This window comes from Paramisgurnus dabryanus, chromosome 15 (assembly GCF_030506205.2).
Source record: "Paramisgurnus dabryanus chromosome 15, PD_genome_1.1, whole genome shotgun sequence".
Classification (NCBI taxonomy): Eukaryota; Metazoa; Chordata; class Actinopteri; order Cypriniformes; family Cobitidae; genus Paramisgurnus; species Paramisgurnus dabryanus.
In genome coordinates, this window is record NC_133351.1 from 24,062,662 (window position 1) to 24,086,599 (window position 23,938).

Here is a 23,938-nt window from a genome sequence, read left to right on the forward strand (position 1 = left end):
ATCAGTGTTAACATGAAAAACTACGCAAGATCTCAGCCATGAGCTGTGCTGATCATCATGAACACCACAGGTGTTACAAAGTCATTTCAGGGTGAATTTACCTTGATGTCTCGGATCAGTTGCTGGGTTGGTGTTTCTATAGGAACCTTGTTGTCTATGGCCGCCTGAATGGCTGAAGCCCATCTCATGGCTTCGTTCAGTAGCTTGGTGTAGAGACGGTAAGAATGCTTCCTTCCATGGACTATTATGTTCCAGTAACCTGTGGTAAACAGGAAACAGTGCAAACTCGTAAAAATTGCATGATTTTCGAGGACATTTAGATTCATGACCGCATATAATTTTCAGATCGTACTCACCCGTTTCCTTGAAAACCTTCTCATCGGGCTGAACTACAGAACACAGGCTGTTGAGGACCAGCGTGCCCAGTTTTGAAGCACTGCGCTCTGATGATTTGTAATAATCCAGTGAGTTGTTGGTCAGAACAAACCAGCGTTTTTTTAGTTTGAGAGATGTTTTCCCACTCGTCTTCATCTCTTTATGCAGCCAACCTGAAACAAATAGTGAGAGAAATTACATTCATCATAAGTAAATCTTATGACTGTGTGCATTTAGTCACTGTCACATTGTTTTACATTACAGTAAAGATAACAGTAAGTCGTGTCTGTACACCACACAGTGCTGATAAATCTCTGTGTACGGTAAAGAAAAGTCTAACTCACCTCTCACTATAAATTCCTGGCCGTCTATTCTGGAGTCTCCTTTGGGTTTTTGCAAGAGGCCGATCCAGTGATGCATTTCCTCTGGCGTGTCAGTGTTACAGTGAATCACACGATTCGCAGTGATTATAACAAATGAGTTGGGCCTGCGAGAAAAAAAAATTATGATATAACACATACTATTCAAACAAACAGAAACTCGCCTCAGAAGATTTGGACAAAACCACTTGAGTACTTATTTTGCTAGCTATAGCATGTTTACTTTAAGTTTTTTAATATTCCTACAGACAATTATTTTAAATGGTAGTATTCCTAAAATACATCTAAAAAAATGTGTTACACTACAGCATTTTTTTTTAACTTTTTGTCAGCCAAACACCCTTGACTTAATTAACATTTTGTATTTTTTAATTTTATATTTTGTTTAGTTTTGTTGTTGTTTTTGTTTAGGTGGAGGCTTTAAATAAGCCCTTAGGGTTTTTTGCCTCTCCCTGCACAATATATGGATTGTATTTTGTTTTTTATACTGTATATATTTTGTATCTGTGCAAATAAAACAAAAACCAAACCAAAATTATTTACTTGAAGTACCCCTGAGAAATATTTGAATATTTAATAGCCCATTTGCATATTTAACTTAATTTATTTTTATTTATGTATTTATTATTTATTTTTCATCCATTTTTAAGTTTTTATCAGTAGTACTTCACATTATTATTTCCATCATCTGGTCATTTTTTGTAGTGTTTTGTAATGGTCACATGACATGCAGATTAAACAAATCAAATATATCTTTTGTTAGTAAATATCTACTTTGTTATTACGTGTTTTATTTTTTTTTTATTATTTTAAAATAATTTATTTGCATATTATGATTTAATTGTAATTATTTAATAGAAGATTTAAAAGACTTACAATAATTAACAAATACATGCACATTTATCTGTGAACTTGATGCACGTTACAATTGTATTTTACTATCCACGAGCAAATCTCTTGAGGTTTGAATATGTGAAATTCAGAATTTAAATGAATGTGTATAGATTTGTACAAATGGAGACATATATGTGAATAAAATTTTTTATTTTGTATTTAAATATCATAATATGCGGATGCAAAAAGGAGATGTACATTTGTGGATCAGGTGACATGCCTGCGTTCTGTTTATTTGGATTTTGAGACTTTCATTTCACCGTTTAAAGCATTATATACAAACAACTATTAATAAATGAACCAAACAAATGTCTTTTAATTTGTGTCCGCGAAATTGAATATTTGCGTGAATGTGCATCAGTTTGTACGAACAGAGACATATTTGTAAATTCAGTGGTTATATTTTTATATCCTTATTTCACAATATGTACATGCAAAAAAGGGGATGTGCATTTGTGGATCAGGTGACGCGTGCATGCATTCACCACAGAGTCTATTTTGAGATTTTAGTTGTGTGGTTTGCATTGGACGATCCACACACACAGCTGTGTCTAAGGTGTCTTAAGGTGGCATTCATATAGGTGGCATTCATATAGAGTTTCACACATGCCGTAGTTCTGTCGAAGTTTGTTCTCTCTATGTTTCCCTTTAGTGTAGTGTTACGTTTATTATTTAGATATATTAAAAGATAAACATTTTTGCAATAATCCAAATGTCTATGGGACTACATTAGCAGTGCAAAAGATCATGGGTCTGCATAATGCATTTATGTAAATGTAATACCATGTATTCTACATATTTCATATGCTTGTTTTAATATGTTTAAACTGCCTGTAACAAAATGTATTAATTGTAAAGCTGCTTTGCGAATTTGTAGAATATGAATTAAAATGTTTGTTTTCCAGTCAATTCCATTTTAGGAATCATAATTTTAGATATTTTTCAAAACATAATCTTTGTGCTCCTCACAATATAGATAATAATACAGTTTTGAGATTAAACTATCCCTGTCTCGAGTCTTTGTATCACTTGACACAGAACTTCATACAGGTGACATCATGCATTACCTGTCTGGATTATCAGAGGCGCACACAGAGTCTATAAGCCCAACATCCAGTGTTCCCTAAAGATGAAAAATCACAGATAAATATCACACCACACTTAAGTATCCACAGTAGCTGGCACATGTATGTATTGTACAGTATATAAAGACATGCACTCACGACTGCATTTTTGGGATTGGCCTGCTCATGCTGCATCTGCAAAAGCTGTTCTTGTGTTGCACAGTGGACTCGACTTAGCACGTTAAACCATCCACTACAACAAAAGCATGCAGACACGAAGTATTAAACCTTAAAGTATTAAAGTATTTTATCAACATTATGGAACAAAACTTTTCTGTAGTGTAACTGGTAAACCACAATGTTAGCAGTGCAACAAATCATGGGTTTGATCCCACACTATCAAAAAAAAACCTCAGTGGCAGCTGTGGTACATATTTTGACAATTTTTTCTAACAGTGTATTGGTTTGATCTATATGTATAAAATGAATGCAAATTGAAAGCACAAGTCGCTTTGGATAACAAAATCCACCAAATGTATTAAATGTAAATGTATCCATTAGAAAACGTACGATATACCACATGGGGGTGCTAGTGACATCTTTGACATTTATATACACTGCTTTGTTAACATACTTCCAGAATTCCTGTCAATGTTTCTAGTTTCTTAGATTTAGCATTGATATGTGTCATGTTATGTATCTATGTATGTATGCACACTTATAGCGATGGGAACTTCTTAGGAATATCTGGGATTATTGTGTTATGTAAAATGTTTCTTTGGCTGTTTGGAGACATATTCCATGTGATGGGGATGGGGGTGGGGATATTGAGAGCGCGTGTGTGCGTGTGTGTGTGTGGGTGTGTGTGTGTTTTGTATTCTATTTTTTTTTTTTTTTACTTTGAATTTATTATAATTGCATTTACTGTCAAGTATACTTCGCTTGTATTTGTTGTTTGTTCATGATCCTGAGGACCCCCATGAAAACGAGATGTTGCATCTCATGGGGTTGATCCTCTAATAAATGTTAAATAAATAAATAAATAAATATATAGTACATCTATTTATAAACTATAAATGTATACACATATGTTACTGTATCATTTCTGTATACTCTATATACAGTTTAAAAGTACCTAGCGTCCTCAGGTGATTCTGCATAGATTTGGTACGTCCTGTCTTCGGTCACAATGTTCAGTGCATTCTCCTTCTCATGGTTGTCCACAATCTCCCTGTGATTGACACCATATGACATCAGTTTATGATTTTTTTTATAAAAAATTAAATATTTATGACAAAACCACCTAATAGGCTTGTTAAATCTGACGTCATGCACCGCTTCCGGGTCCAACCCATGTTAAATGCCATAGGGAAATAACAAAATCACGCGAATATACACTTGTATCATAATGCAAAACAGATCCTAAATCCAAGATGACCAGACATATATATATTTTTTAAATATCCAAACACACAGAACTTCCATAGACTTGCATTACAGAAGAGCAATGTCTGATCATATGGTACAGATGACATCAGTAGGATACAGCCAGTCGCATAATTCATCCGTATGAATGAGTTCTTACTTGGCAGCGCGAACATCAATGGTTCCTTTAAGTTTCTCCTCGCTGTCGTTCTCGAAATACATGAGTTTTGAATCCCGAAGGACGAACCAGCGCATCTTCCAGTTCCTGCGGGACAGGGTGGACATTCCTCCCCCTTTCTTGTACAGCCAGCCTGACTTGAGAGAGTCCTGCTTGGCCCTAAACCACATGAAGGTCTCGTCCTTCAAAACACACCAACGTCTACGCCATGGGATCATCAGTCCACCTTAAAAACAAAATACAAACCAAATACATTCAGCCTTGGCTTCAAATCCATTTATATGCTCAGTTTAATAAAAATTATTCATTTTATTTATATAGGCAAGGCCCAAATAAACAATCACCAAGCAGCAAATATGAGTAAAAGTTGGGTTTGGCAGCCGGCTGGCAAGAAACTTGTTCAGGAAAAGCTAATAAATGTTTTGAATTGAACTGTAATCTGAGCTTTGCGCCATTCAAATCAAAAACATACAAACCGTCTCCTAAAGAAAACACCTGTCAGGACTCACGTGTCTTAGCCTTTTTCTTTACTTCACAACTTAATCCCATTACATAAGGTCCAAAAAGGTCATTTTTAAAACCAAAAGAAAGTGCATGACCAGAAAGAAATGTGGCCAGAAAGAAATTTAAATTTTCTACTTTAAAACTAAATAGTTTACACACTTACTCTTCATGTAAAGGTAGCTGTGGAAATACGGAGGTCCACTTCCATTAAGGAGATGCACTCTACAATTCGACACCTCCTCATCTGTGTCCACATATCCATCGTTCTCATCATTACTGTCAATGAACTGCAAAAAAGAGGGCATTAAAATAAACATATCACCACTATGGCTTATCAGTACTCCTATACCATACACGTTGGAGCACTGTGTTTGCTATGGCAGGACTGCATCTGTCTGTCTTACCCAACTAGCAAATGCAAACAAAAAGAGGATGAGTTCAGCAAATGTCACCCCATTGTTAGCTGTCATGTTACGTTTCATATTACACCCAAACATAACTTAAAAACAGGTCTCTGGGTTCAAATATTCGTAGAAAGAAAACAATGAAGTGGTTGGAGAACTGCGTTCAGAGCAGGTGTGACAGGCGTTGACTGATGGCTGAATGCCCAGAGGGAAAAGACTGGATATAAAATCAAACCGTTTTTTTTTTATTCCCCCCGCACTGCTTTTGAAAAATATGAGTAGCTACAAGTTATCCAAAGCAAATTATACACTATTAAGGGCAGATGGATTTATTAAAATATCATACGGTTAAAGAGTTTAACGTTTATAAAGAATTTGCTGACTGACTGTTTTTTTTTGTTGCCCCCAGCATTACTGGATCTCAGAACAACCACGATGTGTAACTGTGTAACCCTGATGAAATGCATATTCCTGTCACGTGAAAACTTTTCCTTATATGTTGTTTACACTCACAGTGATTTGTCGCAAAAGTCATTGATTCACTGATTCATTTTTTCGGGTGACTGGAGGTGACAAAGATTGTTGGAGATTTACTTCATGCACGACTGCAAGAAAACAACTTGGGATATGTTGATATGGTCGACTAGTTGGCCGCTCTCCACCAACCACGCTAGTCGATAAGTGGGGTTGACTACTTACGTTGTACAGATTTCTTTCCCTTGTTTAATCTACAGCTAATATATTTTAGTGTCATTGCATTAAAGGAGATGAATTATCATCTTTTAAAAGTTTCATCCCTTCATAAGAAGCACATCCATTTGGCATGTGGGGAATATAATACTACTAAACCTAATTTTAAAGGACTTCCAGAGACTGATTATGAAGTTTATGAAGTTTTCCTACAACAGTACAGCAATTTGACAACCATTAGCTGAGCAATTCCATGCAAATGTCAACCCTTACAAAAGTTTTTAACAAAAGTTTTAACCGTACTGATATCTCAGATGTCAACTGTGTCCTTTTTTTTACAGCAAATTTTTAGTCAATTCTGAAATTAGTTTTTTAACGGCAAGAGAGGCGTTTCCGCTGGTGCACACTGCAAAAAAATTACATTCTTACTTAGCATTGTCTTGTTTTCAGTACAAATATCTAAAAATCCTTAAATCAAGAAGAGCAAATAAACAAAAAAAAGTAAGACTAGTTTTAGACAAAAAAATATACAATTTAAGTAAATTTAAGCAAAAAAATCTTCCAATGGCATAAGCAAATTTTTCTAAAAAAATTTATTGAATAGTGTGTTTAAAAAAAAAGTTTAAAGAGCACCTATTTCATTTCTAAAAAACAGTTTTGTTTTTAGTATAATACAATGTGTTTGCGTGGTTTATGGTTAAAAAACATTATTTTCCACACATCGTACATTTTTGTAGCTACAGATTTCACTCTCGTCCTGAAACGCACGGATTTGAAAAGCTCTGTGTCCCTGATTGGCCAGCTAATCTGTACCATAGACTGTAAAAAAGACGTCACCCATGGGTTTCTGAAGATTGCTTTTGAAGCTTAAAGTAGGCTGTGCCTGCTGTCGCCATCTTGGCCGTGCATAACCGCGCATAACTCGCGGATATCCGAAAATGGTTAAAGAGGCAGGACGCGCACTGCAAAAAATTAATTTCAAGAAAAAAAAATCTTAGTTTTTTTGTCTTGTTTTCAGTAAAAATATCTAAAAATTCTTAAATTAAGACTTAAATTAAGAAAATAAGACTAGTTTTAGACCAAAAATATAAAATCTATGTGATTTTGTGCATAAAACAAGCAAAAAAATCTGCCAATGGGGTAAGGGAATTGTTCTTGATTTTTTTGTTTAAGAAAATTTTTTAGGATTTTTTTACATGATAATGTAGGTCTTTACTACATCATAAGTCCCAGGAAGTAAACTATTGCCTACAAACGGTATGTTGTACCTTTTGCATATTGTTAACATGTAGCCTACTAATACACACACACCCAAGGACATGTCAAAATGTGAATCGGACAATAGGTGCTCTTTAAGATTTTTTTACCCCATGCAGATTTTTTGCTTGTTTTATGCACACATTCACTTAAATTTTATGGGTGTTTTTTGTCTAAAACTAGACTATTTTCAAAGGTAATTTATTTTGCTCATCAAGAAAATGCATCTCGATTTAAGAATTTTTAGATATTTGTACTAAAAATGCAATTTTGCAACTGAAAGCTATTAGTAAATCTGGCCCAGAGTATGTTGTCTTCCAAAAACGTGTTGTAATTTTCTATTATAATAGAAAACATGAGTATAGACTGATATTTTTCTGATGTCTGGACACTTTAGGAAAAATAAACAGAAGGTTCAATATATTGATGATAAATGCATTGTATAAAAAATTATGTTTTCATTTTTGACTCAAAATGTCATATCAATAACGTTGGAATTACTCAGCTGTCACTTTACAAGAAACAAATGAACCTTCAACTCACTGAATCTGAACTTCCTCTGAAGGAGTCGATGCTATTGTATGTACAGGACCTGCGAAGCACTTCCTCATCAGTGAGGTGTCCATCGTTCGTACTTCCTGCGTCCCCACAACTCCCCAACGCCTCCTCAAACTCCTCTTGGTCATAGTCTGACTCTGTATCTGGAATAATACTGAAGTTAGTCTCCTCTTCCTTCAGCACAAACCCTGCTACTGTTTTCCTCGAGTTTTTATATACCACTCCATAATCTTCTCTGGGTAAAGTCAGTGTAGGTGGAGGAGGAGCTGGAATTGAAGGTGGAGGTGGGGGTGGAGGTAAAGGTGGAGGTGGGGGAATGTCTGAAAGTCTGTTTTGATTAAGGGAGCTACTGGATTTTGGCCGCTCCATCCTTTCAGGTGAAAACGTGGCCTCCAGACCTTCCGCAAAGGCGGGTGGTGGAGGTGGAAGACTCGAAAGAATTTCTTTGTCCAGAGGCAGGGGAGACGGCGGAGGGAAATCGGGAAGCGGTATGCACTCGTCGTCCGCGTGGAAGCCTTCGTCCACCTCCTCCTCAGCCAAAGGTGCCGTGCTCTCGGCTGGGTCGTGAAGGTTCTCTTCGCTAGAGAGTGACTGCTCCAACCCGCCAAAATCTAGCATCTCCAGAAACTCAGTGGCCACGCGTGAAGCCTCTTTCTCTAGGCGGTAGATCTCAGCGTCTCTCTTCTGCCGCAGTTCGTCTCTGGAGTTCTCGTTCAGCAAGGACACACCTTCGTCTCTCTGTCTCTGTAGCCGTTCAATCTCTCGCTCCAGTCGCAGGATCTCCTCCATCTGACGACTCTCCTCTTCAGATGAGTATTGGCACAGGCTGTGGGACGCCCTCTGAAATATAGCAGACTGACAGTTTAACAATACAGATCATTTTGTTATCACAAATGTAATGGCATGGTTTTGAACTATATGCATAAGCACTATACACTGCAAAAAATGACTTTCTTACTTAGTATTTTTGTCTAGTTTTCAGTAAAAATATCTAAAAATCTTAAATTAAGATTCTTTTTGTTGATGAGCAAAATGACCTAGGAAAATAATTATAGTTTTTAAACAAAAATGTATCAAATTTAAGTGAATTTGTGGATTAAAAAAGCAAAACAAATCTGCCAATTGGGTAAGCATATGTTCTTGAATTTTTCTTAAATTAAGTGTTTAAGAACAAATTTCAAGATTTCTTTGCTTCTTTAATCCACAAATTAATTTAAATGTGATATTTTTTTTGTCTTAAAACTAGACTAATTTTCTTAGGATATTTTGCTCATCAAGAAAATGCATCTTGACTTGAGAATTTTGGGATATTTGTGCTTAAAACAAGACAAAAATACTAACTGAGACATTCATTTTTTGCAGTGTACAAAGTAAGTCTATTGGCAATCATACTGCAAAAAAATATTTTCAAGAAAAAAATTCTTAGTATTTTTGTCTTGTTTTTAGTAAACATATCTAAAAATTCTTAAATTAAGATGCTTTTTGTTGATGAGCAAAACGACCCAAGAAAATAAGTCTAGTTTTTAGACCAAAAATATAAAATTTAAGTAATTTTGTGCATAAAACAAGCAAAAAATCTGAATTTTTCTTGATTTTAGTGTATAAGAGAAATGTTCAAGATTTTTTGCTTACCCATTTGCAGAGTTTTGTTTTGCACAAAATCACTTAAATTTTTTATATTTTGGGTCTAAAAACTAGACTTATTTTCTCATCAAGAAAAAGCATCTTAATTTAAGAATTTTTTGATATTTTTACTGATAACAAGAAAAAAATATTAAGATTTTTTTTTCTTGGAAATAATTTTTTGCAGTTCATGCTGTATTTGTGAAAACATTAAATATTTTAGGAAAGTTGTTGTGTGATATCATAAACTTAAATACATCTGAAACAATTTTTCAATGATTTTCAATGATTATGCATGCAACATTCATCATGTTATCTTATACAACATTTTTAAATTCATGATGTTGACAAAAATGGCAACATTACTCTGCAAAAAATGAATTTCTTACTTAGCATTTTTGTCTTGTTTTCAGTAGAAATATCTAAAAATTCTTAAATCAAGATACATTTTCTTGATGAGCAAAATAAACTAAGAAAATAAGTCTAGTTTTTAGCGAAAAACTATACATTTTTAGTGAATTTGTGCTTAAAACAAGCAAAATTATCTGCCATTGGGGTGAGACATTTTTGCTAAAATAAAACTTATTTTTAGTTTTTTTTTCTCACAATATTGGCCATATTTTTTGCTTGTTTTAAGTTTAAATTTACTTAAATTGTATATTTTTTTGTCTATAAACTAGACTTATTTTCTTAGGTCATATTGCTCATCAAGACAATACATCTTAATTTAAGATTTTTTTAGATATTTCTACTTAAAACAAGACAAAAATATTAAATAAGAAAGTCATTTTTTTTGCAGTGTACGCATTTAGCAATCTTTTATACCATCTGATACCATCATTATACCAAACATTAAAAAAATAATACCTTGTGGTTATGATGATTATGTTCCACTAGATTCCTAATAGGAGACACAACAATACAGAATCCATTTAGTCATAGTAGATTAACAGTACAGCCAAGCATCCACCCAGATTTTCATTGACCCACATTCAAAGCAAAATATTAGATTATGCTTTACCTGCTGTGCCCTGCCTCTCTGTCCTCTGCCTCCTGCAATATCTTCCTTTTCAGCTCTTCCTGCGTCCTGTTAAACTCGTCCTCCTCCTGCTGTATCCGCAAAGCCTCTTCCTCTATCCTCCTCTGTTCCTCCTCTTCTCGAAGTCTCTGCTTCTCTTCCTCCTCTCTCCTTTTCTCTTCTTCAAGTCTCCTTAGCTCCTCTTGTCGTTTCCTCTCTTCTTCCTCACGTCTGATTCTCTCTTCCTCTTCTCTCTTTAGTTTTTCCTCCAAGAGCTGGCGGTAGAGTTGGCGAGCGTGCCGTCCGCGAAGGTGTTTCTGGAGAACCAGCGTGGCAGAGCGCAAACGCAGGAAGACTTTTCTCCAGAAGTGAGCGCGGTAGTTCTTTTGGATCGTGATGGTGCTGCTCCGGACTTTTTGATAGTGTTTTCTGTAAGAGGGACGCGACGTTAGTTACACTGAGAGCCCTCGGGGCTTTTCATTAATAATTGGTATTTTACAGTAATTACTCATCATAATAAACTGAACAAGCTTTACAAGTCAAACGACTCTGTTATTAATGCACACATTTAAAAGGCCACATCAATCAAAACACTATCAAAATGATCTCTTCACTTTTATGGCATTAATGCAAAGCACTCTATCTAGTGAGTGATGTCTGATCTACAGTAAGAGAGCAAGCCACCCACAAGTTAACTCAGAAAATCTCATCTGACCTTTCAAGTTTATGCGTTTATAAGATTATATATACACCTCTGGACACCTGTATGAATGTGTATTAAACCAAGTGCAGTTTATTGTTTGTTTGAGTAATATCTTTTTAAAGCAATAAACATCACAAAAAGACGTTGCTTAGGTGCTCACTTTGATGCCAGCTGGTTAAAAGTCATTGCAAAAATAACAAAAAAGATATCAACTTTTTTATGGAGATGCAACTTGTTTTTTTATTTGTATCTGATTCAATGGCATTTTTATATTATTGTGACTTGTGTGTTCAGGCAGATTCATGCTGCTGTGCACCAACCTATATTTGGTAAGTTTTAAAATCTCAGAAACCAAAAGCGTGCCACTGAATGTCTTCTGAACACAAATGTAAACCAACACAAAGCAAAAACACAGATCAACACCGATAGCCAGAAATTGCAGCGGCAACAATAGACCGATTCATTAAAAAAATGTAATTGCGCAAGAAGTCATTTCCTTTTTGTGCGCTGTGACACCTTAAAACACCTGGAACTTTTCATGCACCGAAACAAATTTTGCATTTATGCATTTTCATAGAGAATCTAATCCGTTAAGCTTTGCTCTCAACGCACTGATTTGCACCGGATTTAGAACTCATTCTGCAAACTTCAACAGGATTTAGTATTTTCAACTACAGCAAATCGCCCTCTAAAAGTTATCTGAAGACACTTGGTAACAACAGTCCTAGGTGACTCACCCATCCCATTTTAATAGAGATCTTGTTTATACACAAACACACATGCACAAAGCTGTACTAACCTTGCCACATAACTTAGAATGTGGGCCCGGATCACCATACCAGCTGCTGTGCGCACCTCCTCACGTTCCTTCTCCAGCCTCTGCTCCAGAACTTCCTTGAGGAACACCTGCCAGATTTACAGAGAAGTAGGGGAAAGTAAAAAGAAGGTAGGTTTAGGTAACCTGACGTGTAGATCTCCAAACAGTGTGAGCGGTGCTCTGATGTTCAGCAGGCTATGGGCTACAGGGAGCTGAACTGTGGAGCTCTGCCATTGTGCTGAAACCACAGTGCTCTGATTTCCTGTTACTGTTGCTCGGGCTATTCCAGACAGACTGACGTGCATGAACAGAAAGAGAGAGAGCGAGAGAGAGAGAGAGATGTGGGGAGGTGGGGAAAAGAGTGTCTCTTGTCCAAAGAGCAGGCCACACCCTCTCTCTCTCAGGAGACATGGAGGTTTAACCCTTTCCTGACTCTCAAAAGAGAAACTTGGGAAACATTGTTTAAAAGAAGTCAAAATAAAGTGATGCATAATGCAATTTAAAGGAATAGTTCATCTGAATATGAAAATTCACTGTTTATTTACTCACTCTGATGCAATTCTTGATGAATATGACTCCCTTTCTTTGGTTGAACACAAATATTTAAAATTGTTGAATTGAATGCATCGTCATGATATTCTCTTATATGGGCCTCAACATGTTGAAGCTCCAAAAAGCACAAATAACCATCTTTAAAGTCGTCATGAAATGTAAGTAGCGATTGTCTTATTTTCCGTATATTCAAATTGTCCTTATTTTAAGTATATCCAAATTAAAGGTTTCTAAAATGAGGAAAAAGGTAGGGCGGGACTTGAATTCGTCCATCGAGAACTGATTGGATCGTTGGAAGTTGGGTCATGTTGTTAATTGCTAATCGCTACAATCTTTTCCCATGCCCCGCCCTCGAAAAAAAAAGATCCTTTTGAGGCGGGGAGGAGATTTGCGTTTTTAATTCAATATTATGAGGACACACACATTTTTTTTTAATAATGAAGATATGTAATTTGTAAAAAAAATACCACAATATTCCAAAATATTTTTTTATTCTAATTTCATGACGACTTTAAAGAAATCCAAATGACTCCATTGGGTTAATATACTGTATGTCTTCTGAAGTGAAATTATCCTTTCGTGAGAGTAAACGATAAATTTTTTTACCTTAAATGCGTGGTGCAAAAAAAAACTTTGGAAAAGGGTGTCGGACTGACTACCAAAACACACGTGTAGCCAATCAGCAGCAAGGGGCGTGTCTTGTTGCCTGGGTTGTGTTTGTGTGGGGGTGGGTCTATCAAAAAAAGTCCAGATTCTATTGGGGTAGGGGTGTGTTTGTTTAGGTGATTTCAAATATCAACATTAGCTTTCAGAGATCATGCAATCCACCTTTAATAAGCAGTCAATACATTGTCTATTCTTGCAAACAAAAATCAGTGCAATCAGTTCACAGAGCGGCACATCAATAACGTCGAATTTCATTGGTTCTTGTGTGCTTCATGAATAGTTGTTATTTGCGTGATTGTCATGAGACACCCAAGAACCAATGAGATTTGTCGTTATCGACACGCCGTAATTTCTAAACTGTACTGATGCCATAAGGATAACATTAATGATAGATACAGTATGTTTGCTTTTTGGTGCATTGTCATATCAAGCCTTAAAGGTCCCATTGAAGGTCTGTGTTTTTGAAGCTTTGATTGTGTTTACAGTGCACAATATAACAAGTGTTCATGTTTTACGTGTAAAAAAATGCAGTATTTGTCATACGATTTTCTTATCTGTATACCGCTGCTTTTACTGTCCTAAAACGGGCTGATGTCTTCCTTGTTCTATAAAGTCCCTCCTTCAGAAATACGTATCGAGTTCTTATTGTGTAGTTTGTTTAGTGTGTTTTGATTCGATAGCAGCTTAGCTTAGCAGAGCCGTTTGAGCCAATGATAACTATCCTTCCTATCGATCAATCCACTCCTTGATTCTGATTGGTCACTAACTGCACTTCAAAAAATGACTTTCTTACTTAGCATTTCTGTCTAGTGTTCAGTGTCAAATATCTAAAAATTCTTAAATTAAGATGCAGTTTCTTGATGAGCAAAATGACCTAAGAAAATAAGAAATTAAAGAGTATTTTTGCTTGTTTTAAGCACAAATTCAAAGTAAGAAAGTCATATTTCTGCAGTGTGTGCCAGTGGAAACGCCTCTTGTGCCGTTAAAAAACAGAATTTACTAAAAAGAAGTAATTTTTTTCTACTGTGTAGTTTATTTATGGTAAAACACAGCTATGACCGCTGCACCCAACAATTTTGTGTATCACTGCGCCATAGCCAAGGACAATTTTTTCCAGCGGAAGAAAGACTTTGTGATTTTACTTCATGAAAGTTGCATTTATATATATATATATATATATTTTTTTTTTGCTTCAATGTTTGTATTGTGTGGTATCCGGTTTATAAAAGCATTAAGGTAGGCTACTCAAGGCTAGTGCTGTATTGTGAATAAGCCACGGCTGAGGGGTTGCAGGCACTCTGCTTTGTGTCGTGTCTAACAATGCCCTTCAGCCGTGACTTATTCCACAATAAAGCACAGCTTCTTGTACCTTATTATTGCTTACATGAATAATACCTTAAAAGAAAAATAAGTTACGGGCAGCCAGTGCTATGGACATTAAACACAAACACACACACATACAATACACGCATGGTGGCACGTCTAGCTTCCCACAGATCTTTTAAGCTCATTGTGAGATTTCCCGGAACCAATGACCCAGATGTTCCTGTAATCACTGACGCACAGCTGTAGACACACACACACACACACACACACACACACACACACACACACACAGAAAAATAAAGAGAGAGAGAGAGAGAGAAAGAGAGAGAGAGAGATTCATCATCCACATCCTTCCTTCATCCAATGCAAACTCTGAATCCCGATCTAGGGAACACATTCACTTCCTCAACACACAATCAGTATGGATATAATTACACACAGATTGTTTAGCACAAGGAAACACAATCCCAGACCCCATTCTCAGTCTGCCAACCCTCCCCCAAACCTTCACCTCAAATCTTTGCACAAAAACACCACATACAAAAGGCACAACTCAAGAGGTACACACCAACAACCCGCATTTATGTGTGAACCCATCTGATTACAATCGCACACTCCTGAACCTCCACACCTCAGACCAACATAACAACAAAAAGTGGATTTTCAAACACGTACGGCGATGAAGGGGGACGCAGTCAGAGGTCATTATGATCTGTTAGATCTTCACCCGGTCCATAACCACACAAAGACGTTTTAGAAAACCGCAAAGGTCACTGGAATACGTTAAACAGTTTTTAACAAGAGGGGGCATTTATACGGCCACATGAAAAGCATATTACATGTGTGGAACATATGGATAAACAATGATCAAACATCTATTATACAGCTTAACCCTGATGTTTTACTGTCGTGTGTTTGATCTTCCTACCCTGCTGCTTATAACGCTCAGTGCGGCCGTACAACGACACCAATCTTGAACGTGACTCATATAACAGACTGCTCATTTTCTAGGGATTCCCGACATATAAACCTAAACAGGATGCAGTCATCCATTTCAAACCTTAAAAAACAATAAATCTTCATCTTTTTCACAGTTTTAAACTGGAACAGATTATGGTATGCAAACCAGGCCGGTTAGTGCGTGAATATAAGAGCCAACTTTGAGCACAGCTTCTGTCATGAGGTCACCAGTCATCCATGGGTCCATCACAGCTCTGATCAACAGGTTATTCAACAAGTATGACTGTCGAGCCTTGTCCAGCAGTGAAAGCTGTAGTTTAGAGAAGCTGACCTTGAATATATTGGTGCTCTGACGTGCTGAGAACAAATTGAAGCTGGCCAGCCCTGACCCCATCACAGAACAATGAGGCTATTTTACAGCTAGACAATTTGTAAAGCATGACTCTATTCAACAGGGAGCGAGTCTGTGTGTCCAGTGCGTGTATTTGAATTCATTTGTCTCAGTGTCTTTATGTATGTGTGTGTGGGGGGGGGGGGGCAAAATGAACAAGAACATTGCAGGACAAAGCGAAACATTACATTATGTTGGATGAAATTAGAGGAATGATATCTCGCATCGCACGGCAATTCTACAGTCAATTTGATTCAGTGCTGCAAATCCATTATTACACTCCTTTGTGGAATACTTGATTTTGATTGGTCAATGGTCAGTCATGGTAATATGAAGCTAAATATGTTTGTAAAACCGCAAAGTTGATTTTCTACATAGCTGTGCAAGTTTTATGTCTCCTTTGTTTCATACATAATAATATAATTTGACCTCAAATCAGAATTTCATGCTCATTTATTTATTTACTGTATATTTGACCTGTTAAATCCAGTTTAGTCAGTAATGTAAATGTATGTCATCTTTACAGGGAGTCTTGCTGAAAAAAGTGTTCAAGCATGGCTGACTTGGTTTTCTGGTTTAAGAGAGGTTTTGGGTACCTGTGACGATCGGTCAGATTCCCAGCTGAAGACCAGCTTGAAAGGCCAGCTAGACTGGCTTAAACAAGCTAAGACCATAAAACCAGTTTAAAAAGTTGGTTTAATAAACAAAATAATGTATAGTCATCTTTAACCGGCTGGCTTGGTTTTCTGGTTTTAGAGAGGTTTTGGGCCCTGTGAAGACCGGCAACTGCACACTGAAAGACCAGCTTGTCCAGGGTGAAAAATGAGCAAGACCGGCTTAAACCAGCTTGGACCATAAAACCAGTTTAAAAGTCAAAGTTTGTGTAAGCATAATAATGAATAGTCAGTAATTTATAGTCATCTTTAAAGGGAGTTCTGCTGAAAAAAGGGTACTAGCCGGGCTGGCTTGGTTTTCTGGTTTTGGAGAGGTTTTGGGCACCTGGGAAGACCGGCGGCAGCACACCGAAAGACCAGCTTGTCCAGGGTGAAAAACAAGCTAGGCGGCTTAAACCAGCTAAGATCATAAAACCAGTTTAAAAGTCAAAGTTTGTTTTAATAAGCAAAATAATGTATAGGCATCTCTACAGGAAGTCCTGTTGAAAAAGTGTACCAGCCCGACTGGCTTGGTTTTCTGGTTTTAGAGAGGTTTTGAGCACCTGTGAAGAACGGCGGCAGCACACCGAAAGACCAGCTTGTCCAGGGTGAAAAATGAGCTAGACCGGCTTAAACCAGCTAAGACCATAAACCCAGTTTAAAGTCAAAGATTGTTTTAGCAAAATAATGAATAGTCAGTAATTTATAGGCATCTCTACAGGAAGTCCTGTTGAAAAAGCGTGGCTTGGTTTTCTGGTTTTGGAGAGGTTTTGAGCACCTGTGAAGAACGGCGGCAGCACACCGAAAGACCAGCTTGTCCAGGGTGAAAAATGAGCTTGACCGGCTTAAACCAGCTTAGACCATAAAACCAGTTTAAAAGTCAATGCTTGCTTTAATAAGCAAAATTATTTATATGCATCTTTACAGGGAGTCATGTTGAAAAAGTTTCCTAGCCTGTCTGGCTTGGGTTTCTGGTTTTGGGCACCTGTGAAGACTGGCTGGATGCCCAGCTAAAGACCAGCTTGTCCAGGGTGAAAGATGAGCTAGACCAGCTTACACCAGGTAAGACCATAAAACCAGTTTAAAAGTTAAAGTTTGTTTTACAGTTTTTCTGAATTGCTAAAACACTAAACCCAAATCTCTGAACCAAATTCATAGTGGCCTAAACCCATTTGTCAAATCATGCACTCTTTTAGCAAAATTCTAAACAAATTTTTTTTTACTAAAACACACATTTCACACTGCAATGCACTTGTTTTATAAATGCTAAACACAGGCAGGCAAAAGTTGAACACAACTAAAACACTGTTATCATCGAGTAAACACAACAACTCAAAATTCTACACACTTTTATCTAATGGTATTTTTTACCAATTGTGTGGATTGGAAACAGTCTGAGAGGCAGATGAAGAGTATGAGGAAGAAAAGGACACCAGAGACAATGCAATTGGCAAAATTTGCAGTTGGATTGCTGACTTTTTACAAAATACAAGTGCTGCTTACAGTAATATTGAAAACTTACTATTACTTGCAGTACTTACAGTAAAGTATTCAATATATTCACTGAACTAAACTTGTGATTACAGTAATATAGATTTTTAACAGTATTTGTCATGTGTGTTGTTATGTACAATAAACATGTATTTTTCTGTAGCAGATCTCCTGGATGTTGTGTTTTCCATTTTTTAAGGTAGTGTCTAATGGATGCTTGTAGTGTTTTATATTATAGACTTATGTGTGTATGATTTGAAAGCTTAGTTTGATTTTGAGTAAAAGTGAAATGGTTTTGACGCAATTGTTTGATTTTGCTAGAAGAGTCAGGGGTTCTGTGAATTTTGTTTAAAATTGGGATTTGTGTTTAAGGTTTTGAGAAAATGAGTGATGGTTTCAAAAAATGTGTTTTAGCAATTCAGAAAAACTGTAATAAGCAAAATAGCGTATAGGCATCTTTACCGGAATCATGTTGAAAAAAGTGTACTAGCTTGGCTTGCTTGGTTTTCTGGTTTTAGAGAGGTTTTGGGCTCGTGTGAAGACCAGCAGCTGCACAGCGAAAGACCAGCTTGTCCAGAATGAAAGACGTTCTAGATCGACTTAAACCAGCTATAGTAAGACCATAAAACCAGTTTAAAAGTCAATGCTTGTTTAAGCAGAATAATGAATAGTCTTTATAATTTGTAATAGCATCTTTACAGGGAGTCCTGATGAAAAAAAGTGTACCATTCTGGCTGGCTTGTTTTTTCTGGTTTTAAAGAGGGTAGCCCATCTGTGAAGACAGGCCGGCTGCCTAGCTAAAGACTAGCTTGTCCAGGGTGAAAGGGCAGCTAGACCGGTTTAAACCAGCTAATACCACAAAATTCGATTTCTCATTCTGGTCTGGTTTAATTTTAGTAAAATTTCCAGCAGACTGAATATTATCCTTTACATGGTGCACAGTTTTGCAACTTCATCTAACTCTTTTGTTCACATTGACTTTTGTTTACAATGACCCAGTTTGAATCTCATGACCGCAAAGAACCCTCTCCATCTACAAGACGATTCATGAGAGAACTTCTCCCTTCAGACAAGCCAAAACCTAAACACAAGCAATCAAGGTAACATAGCATTAAATGACCATCAATATAACAATGCAAACTCTGATAAAGAGATAGCTTTCCTGCCTTCAGGAAAGGCAGAAACCACAAGAGTCCAAAGGAAATAACACAGGGCTCGCTGGATTCAATTAATTTAAAGAAAAGTGGTCCGAATCAAAGGACGCAAGAATGTCTTTATTTACACTGCCTTCCTGTTCCACAGAGACCCCAGAGCTCCTCTTACTGTAAAAACAGCCTTACCGGACCGCCGCGCTTAATGTGTGGCAGAGACTGACTGAGGAAAGTGAATAATTGACTGATTACAAGATAAGAATGAATAGACAATGTTGAACAGAGAACAGTAAGTGATCTTTTTAGCAGCTGTGTTTCTGTTGCCAAACGCCCTTAAAGTGCCCTGCTCTCATTTCAGGCTGGGCAGATCCAGATGAGTCATTTAAAGTGAGTAACCACAAGCCAACTTACTCAGAAGTGATTTGTTTTTGGCAGGATGAAATAATAACTTCAAAATTCCTATGAAAGTCCAATAATGTTTCAAAGTTAACACAGAATTACCAGTACCAACGAAAAGGTACACGATTTTGGGTTTGTATTTAAATGTTTATCGGCTAGAAATGAAGAGTTGATTTTATTACTTTATCATTGGTCCCGTCTATTAGATCAGATGCATTTGACACAGACCTTGTGATGGTCGGCACAAAAAGTTGTTTTGCTGTCATTCAAAATTACTAAAAAGGACATAATAGATTAGAATTTAATAAAGATCTAAATGTCACCTAATATGCAGATTTTTCAAGATGTAATATTAGTCCGGGTGTCGCCAGAATGTGCCTATAAAGTTCCAGGTCTAAATCCCCTATTAATAATTTATTATTCAATGTATTATTCAATTTTGGCTATGCAAAATAAAGTGCTGTTTTTGTGTGTCTCTTTAGCCAAATGAGTCGAATGAGCTGTTGCCTCCATCCCTGTTTACTGTCATCTATACCGAAAACATACTTTGTTCATAATGAACGTGTGGTAATGAATCATGTAAAGTAGATTTAAAACAGAAATGATGACCTAACTGCACTGTAAAAATTCCTTGTTGCACTTAACTTGTGTGAGGAGTGAGGAGTTGCTAAAAATGATAAAAACAAGGTTGAAATAACTTAAAGGCAGGGTGCATGATCTCTGAAAGCCAATGTTGATATTTGAAATCACCTAAACAAACACGCCAAATGCCAATAGAATCTGGACCTTCTTTTGATAAACCCAGACACACAAACGCAACCCAGGCCCTTACTGCTGATTGGCTACAAGTGTGTTTTGGTAGTCAGCCGACGTCAGTTTGCTCAGAAAATGCCATCAGCTTGTCCCATGAGACTGTTGAAGTTTAACGGCATTTTACAAAAAAAAAAGGAGTGGGCAGATTTTTATTATTACAGGATGGTTGTGTACACACACAGGCGACACACAATTATGTTCAAACAACATACAAAAGTGAATTTCTCATAATAGGTGAATTTTGTACCAGATGCATATTTTAGAGGTGAGTATCACTGGAAAATTTATATTAAATCTATATAATGTGTACAGTACAAAGGATTTGCTAACAAATAATATTTATTTTTATGACTCATGGTTCCCACTCTGAGTCAAATGTCAAATTCCCTGACTTTCACTGACAAAAAGCTGAATTTCCATGACCTATGTCCAGGATGCCGTGAATAAACAATGCTAATAAACAGCTGTCTAAATTGTAGTATCAGCGGAGGTTTGGACCCAGAAACCTTTTTTACCTTACGTCACAACTTAACAAGTGTATTACATTTTGATAAACGGAAACTGAAATTTAAAGCATTAAAAATCCCTGATATTCCATGACTTGGATTTAAAAATATCTGAATAGACCACGAGAAACTGCATGATCAATGGGAACCCTGTAACTTATCCAGGCCTAATTTAAAAAGTTTCAACATCTGTAAGAAACTATTTTAATATTTAACGTTGATGGCAACCATGTAAATTAGTTAAAGGTGCAGTGTGTACATTTTTGCGGCATCTAGTGGTGAGGTTGCGCATTGCAACCAACGGGTCAGTCCAATGCTCAACCCTCGCTTTTGAAACACATAGAGGAGCTATGTTAGCCGCCACCGGACAAACATGTCATCGCCGGAGACAACTTAGTAAAAAAGTTTGTCCCTTAAAGGAACAGTATGTAGGATTGTGGCCAAAACTGGTACTGCAATCACAAAACTTGTGGCTAAAACTGGTACTGCAATCACACAACTGGTGGCCAATACACAACATGACAACATAAACATCAGTTGAGGGCTGCAACTCCACTTTTTAAATTAAAATATCCTGGCCAGACCACTGTTGTCAGTGATATAAGTATTTGAAATGAAAATGATTTCTTAATGTCTAGTGACATATCAGTGCCATTTTAAGATTAATTGATATAAATTTCTTACATACTGTTCCTTTAAGGGCTTCTGTAGAAACATGGAGGCACAAAATGGCGACTTCCATGTAAGGGGACCCTCAGTGTATGTAGATAAAAACATCTCATTCTAAGGTAATAAAACCATAATGGTGCATTTATGTCAAGAGATCCTTCTAAAAATTACACACTGCACCTTTATGTAATTCAGAGAATAAAGTTTCATCAATCATTTTGGTTGAGCAGATGTTAAAATAAACAGTCAAATGCTGTACTTTTCAAATCAATGTAAATAACCTTAGTGTAGCCAAGAAATACATTAATGTAAAGTGTGACATTTTCCCAGAGTTAAAAATGTGTAAAGCCCATGGCTTTGTATTTTCCTGAGGGTTTAGTAATCTAACTCTCTTATCAGTTGGGTGTAAAAGGTGGTGGATGCCTATGCACTATCCTGCAGAATGATAATGCCAAAATTTAAACACAATCCTTGTCAGGTTACCTGAAAACCTTTCCATGCAGAAAGCTTAGTAAATGACAGGGATCAATCCACAAACAGAATAAAGGTCAAGTAGTTCAAAAGAGCTTTTATCTAAAGCCGTTTACGCTTTATCTTCTTCACTAAGGTACAGCACGGATTACTTATAATGGCACTTGATATCTGAACAGACACAGCTGTGTGTGCGCGATATGACATGAAAGTGCTTACAGTTTATCCACATTCCACATCAGTGGGACATGAAAGCGAATTTAATGCAATAATGTGAACGTGTATGCGTTAATTTCGACACCGCACCTTAGTCTTTCCCAGCTGCCACTCTTTTTCTGTGTCGTCATACTTTGCGAGCAGATCTGCACATTTCTTCCTTTCGTCCGCTGTATGTTTTCTGTCTCTCAGGATCATTGTGTATCTGCAAAGGAAGTGGTCACAGTTTATAGGCATACAGTACATTCGTTTCTTTCAAAGAGAACAATACACTGATAAATTTGTGCACAAAGTTCCCTGGTATTGTTCATTATGATTTCAGGGACGTTGGATTTCCGCAAAGCTTGTCCAAAAGCTGTTAGAGCTGAAATACGGGCACCTGGAACAGATTTTGTGCTCCAGGCACAAAATGTGTCAGCTAGTTAACTGTATTTTGATAGACAGTCATTAGTTTTATGGCATCTTCTTGGCATTATCACTCACCTGCTGAGGAAGTCATGAAAGGTTCTCCGTACAGGAAAACCGGCTCTTCGGATTTTTACCGTCTCAAGCATTCCTGAATAACGCAGCTGATTCAAAACCACTTCTGGATCAAATTTATTCGCATTCTGGAAGAAAACAGACAATGTCAAGTTATTGCATCAAATACTCAATATTCATTGGATTTGAGTGGATCAAAACAAAATATTTAACATATGTTCATGTGGACACATTTATAATGGTCATGTTCATACAACCTCATATTGTATTTCTGAGCATTTATTTATAAGTCGTTACATCTGAGTCATGTGTGTTGTCACGGTTACATGCCTGGCCCGAAGTTAACTTTCGGTCTTGTGTTTGTTTAACGGTTTGGCAAGTGGATAAACTGACCTCTTGAACAAATACCTTATTGAAAATAGAAATGTTTCGGTTTCGTAAAGACAATTTAAAGACATATAAAACAAGTCTTAATATTATTTTTCCCACCTCTGTGGCTCTAAAAGCAAAGACATCTTCATGCAATTTTGTACTACATAAATAAATGCATCATGTGGTAACACTTTAGTATGGGGTAAACTTATTGATTATTAACTATGACTTTTGCCTCAGTAAACTCCTAATTTATTGCTAATGTAGTTGTTGTAGCGGTTAGGTTTAGGTATTGGATTGGGTTAAGGGATGTACAATATGGTCATGCAGAACAAGGCATTAATATGTCATTTATAAGCACTAATAAACAGCCAGTATGTAATCTAATAAGAAACTAGTTAAAAGTGAGAATTAGTCCCTATACTAAAGTGTTACCCATCATGTTGGTCAGGCTGGTTTAAGTTGAGGGGTCAGCTGGTCTTCCAGCTAAACTCTAAAGCCTGCTACACCAGATAAGGAGACCAGCTAAATGCTTAGGCAGGTTTTATTTGGTCTTTTCAGTTGGGTGATTCATCATGAGCCATGAGACCATGAATGAAGACCAGGATTTTGATTTTTTACATTGATTTTGACCAGAAACATGTTTAAGAACCAGTAATTGTAAAGTAAATAGGATAAGGATTTGGATTTCACATTGATTATAACCATGATTTAAAGGGACACTCCACTTTTTTTGAAAATATGCTCATTTTCCAGTTCCCCTAGAGTTAAACATTTGATTTTTACCGTTTTGGATAACACAGTCTCACCCCATGGCGTCAATATTTGACGACACTTGACCATGCGTCAATATGTTGACGCGGAGGGTATACCTTTCGCGTCATTTTTTGACGAACTGGGGACTTCAATACTATTACGTCCGTTGCATTCTC

General features: G+C 36.7%; 1 protein-coding gene across 1 annotated transcript in view; it reads right to left on the reverse strand.

Moving 5' to 3' along the window:
• Positions 1 to 23,938, reverse strand: part of myo10l3 (myosin X, like 3) — a 96,272-nt gene that overhangs the window by 8,825 nt on the left and 63,509 nt on the right. Inside the window, exons 19-32 of the mRNA XM_065249068.2 lie at positions 22,638 to 22,762; positions 22,245 to 22,359; positions 11,873 to 11,979; positions 10,374 to 10,799; positions 10,220 to 10,253; positions 7,715 to 8,569; positions 4,984 to 5,107; positions 4,299 to 4,542; positions 3,849 to 3,944; positions 2,873 to 2,966; positions 2,717 to 2,772; positions 720 to 862; positions 357 to 548; positions 102 to 259 (exon numbers count right to left, since the gene is read on the reverse strand). Coding sequence (XP_065105140.1) covers positions 102 to 259; positions 357 to 548; positions 720 to 862; positions 2,717 to 2,772; positions 2,873 to 2,966; positions 3,849 to 3,944; positions 4,299 to 4,542; positions 4,984 to 5,107; positions 7,715 to 8,569; positions 10,220 to 10,253; positions 10,374 to 10,799; positions 11,873 to 11,979; positions 22,245 to 22,359; positions 22,638 to 22,762 — 2,769 coding nt within the window. The remainder of the gene's footprint in view (positions 1 to 101; positions 260 to 356; positions 549 to 719; positions 863 to 2,716; positions 2,773 to 2,872; positions 2,967 to 3,848; positions 3,945 to 4,298; positions 4,543 to 4,983; positions 5,108 to 7,714; positions 8,570 to 10,219; positions 10,254 to 10,373; positions 10,800 to 11,872; positions 11,980 to 22,244; positions 22,360 to 22,637; positions 22,763 to 23,938) is intronic.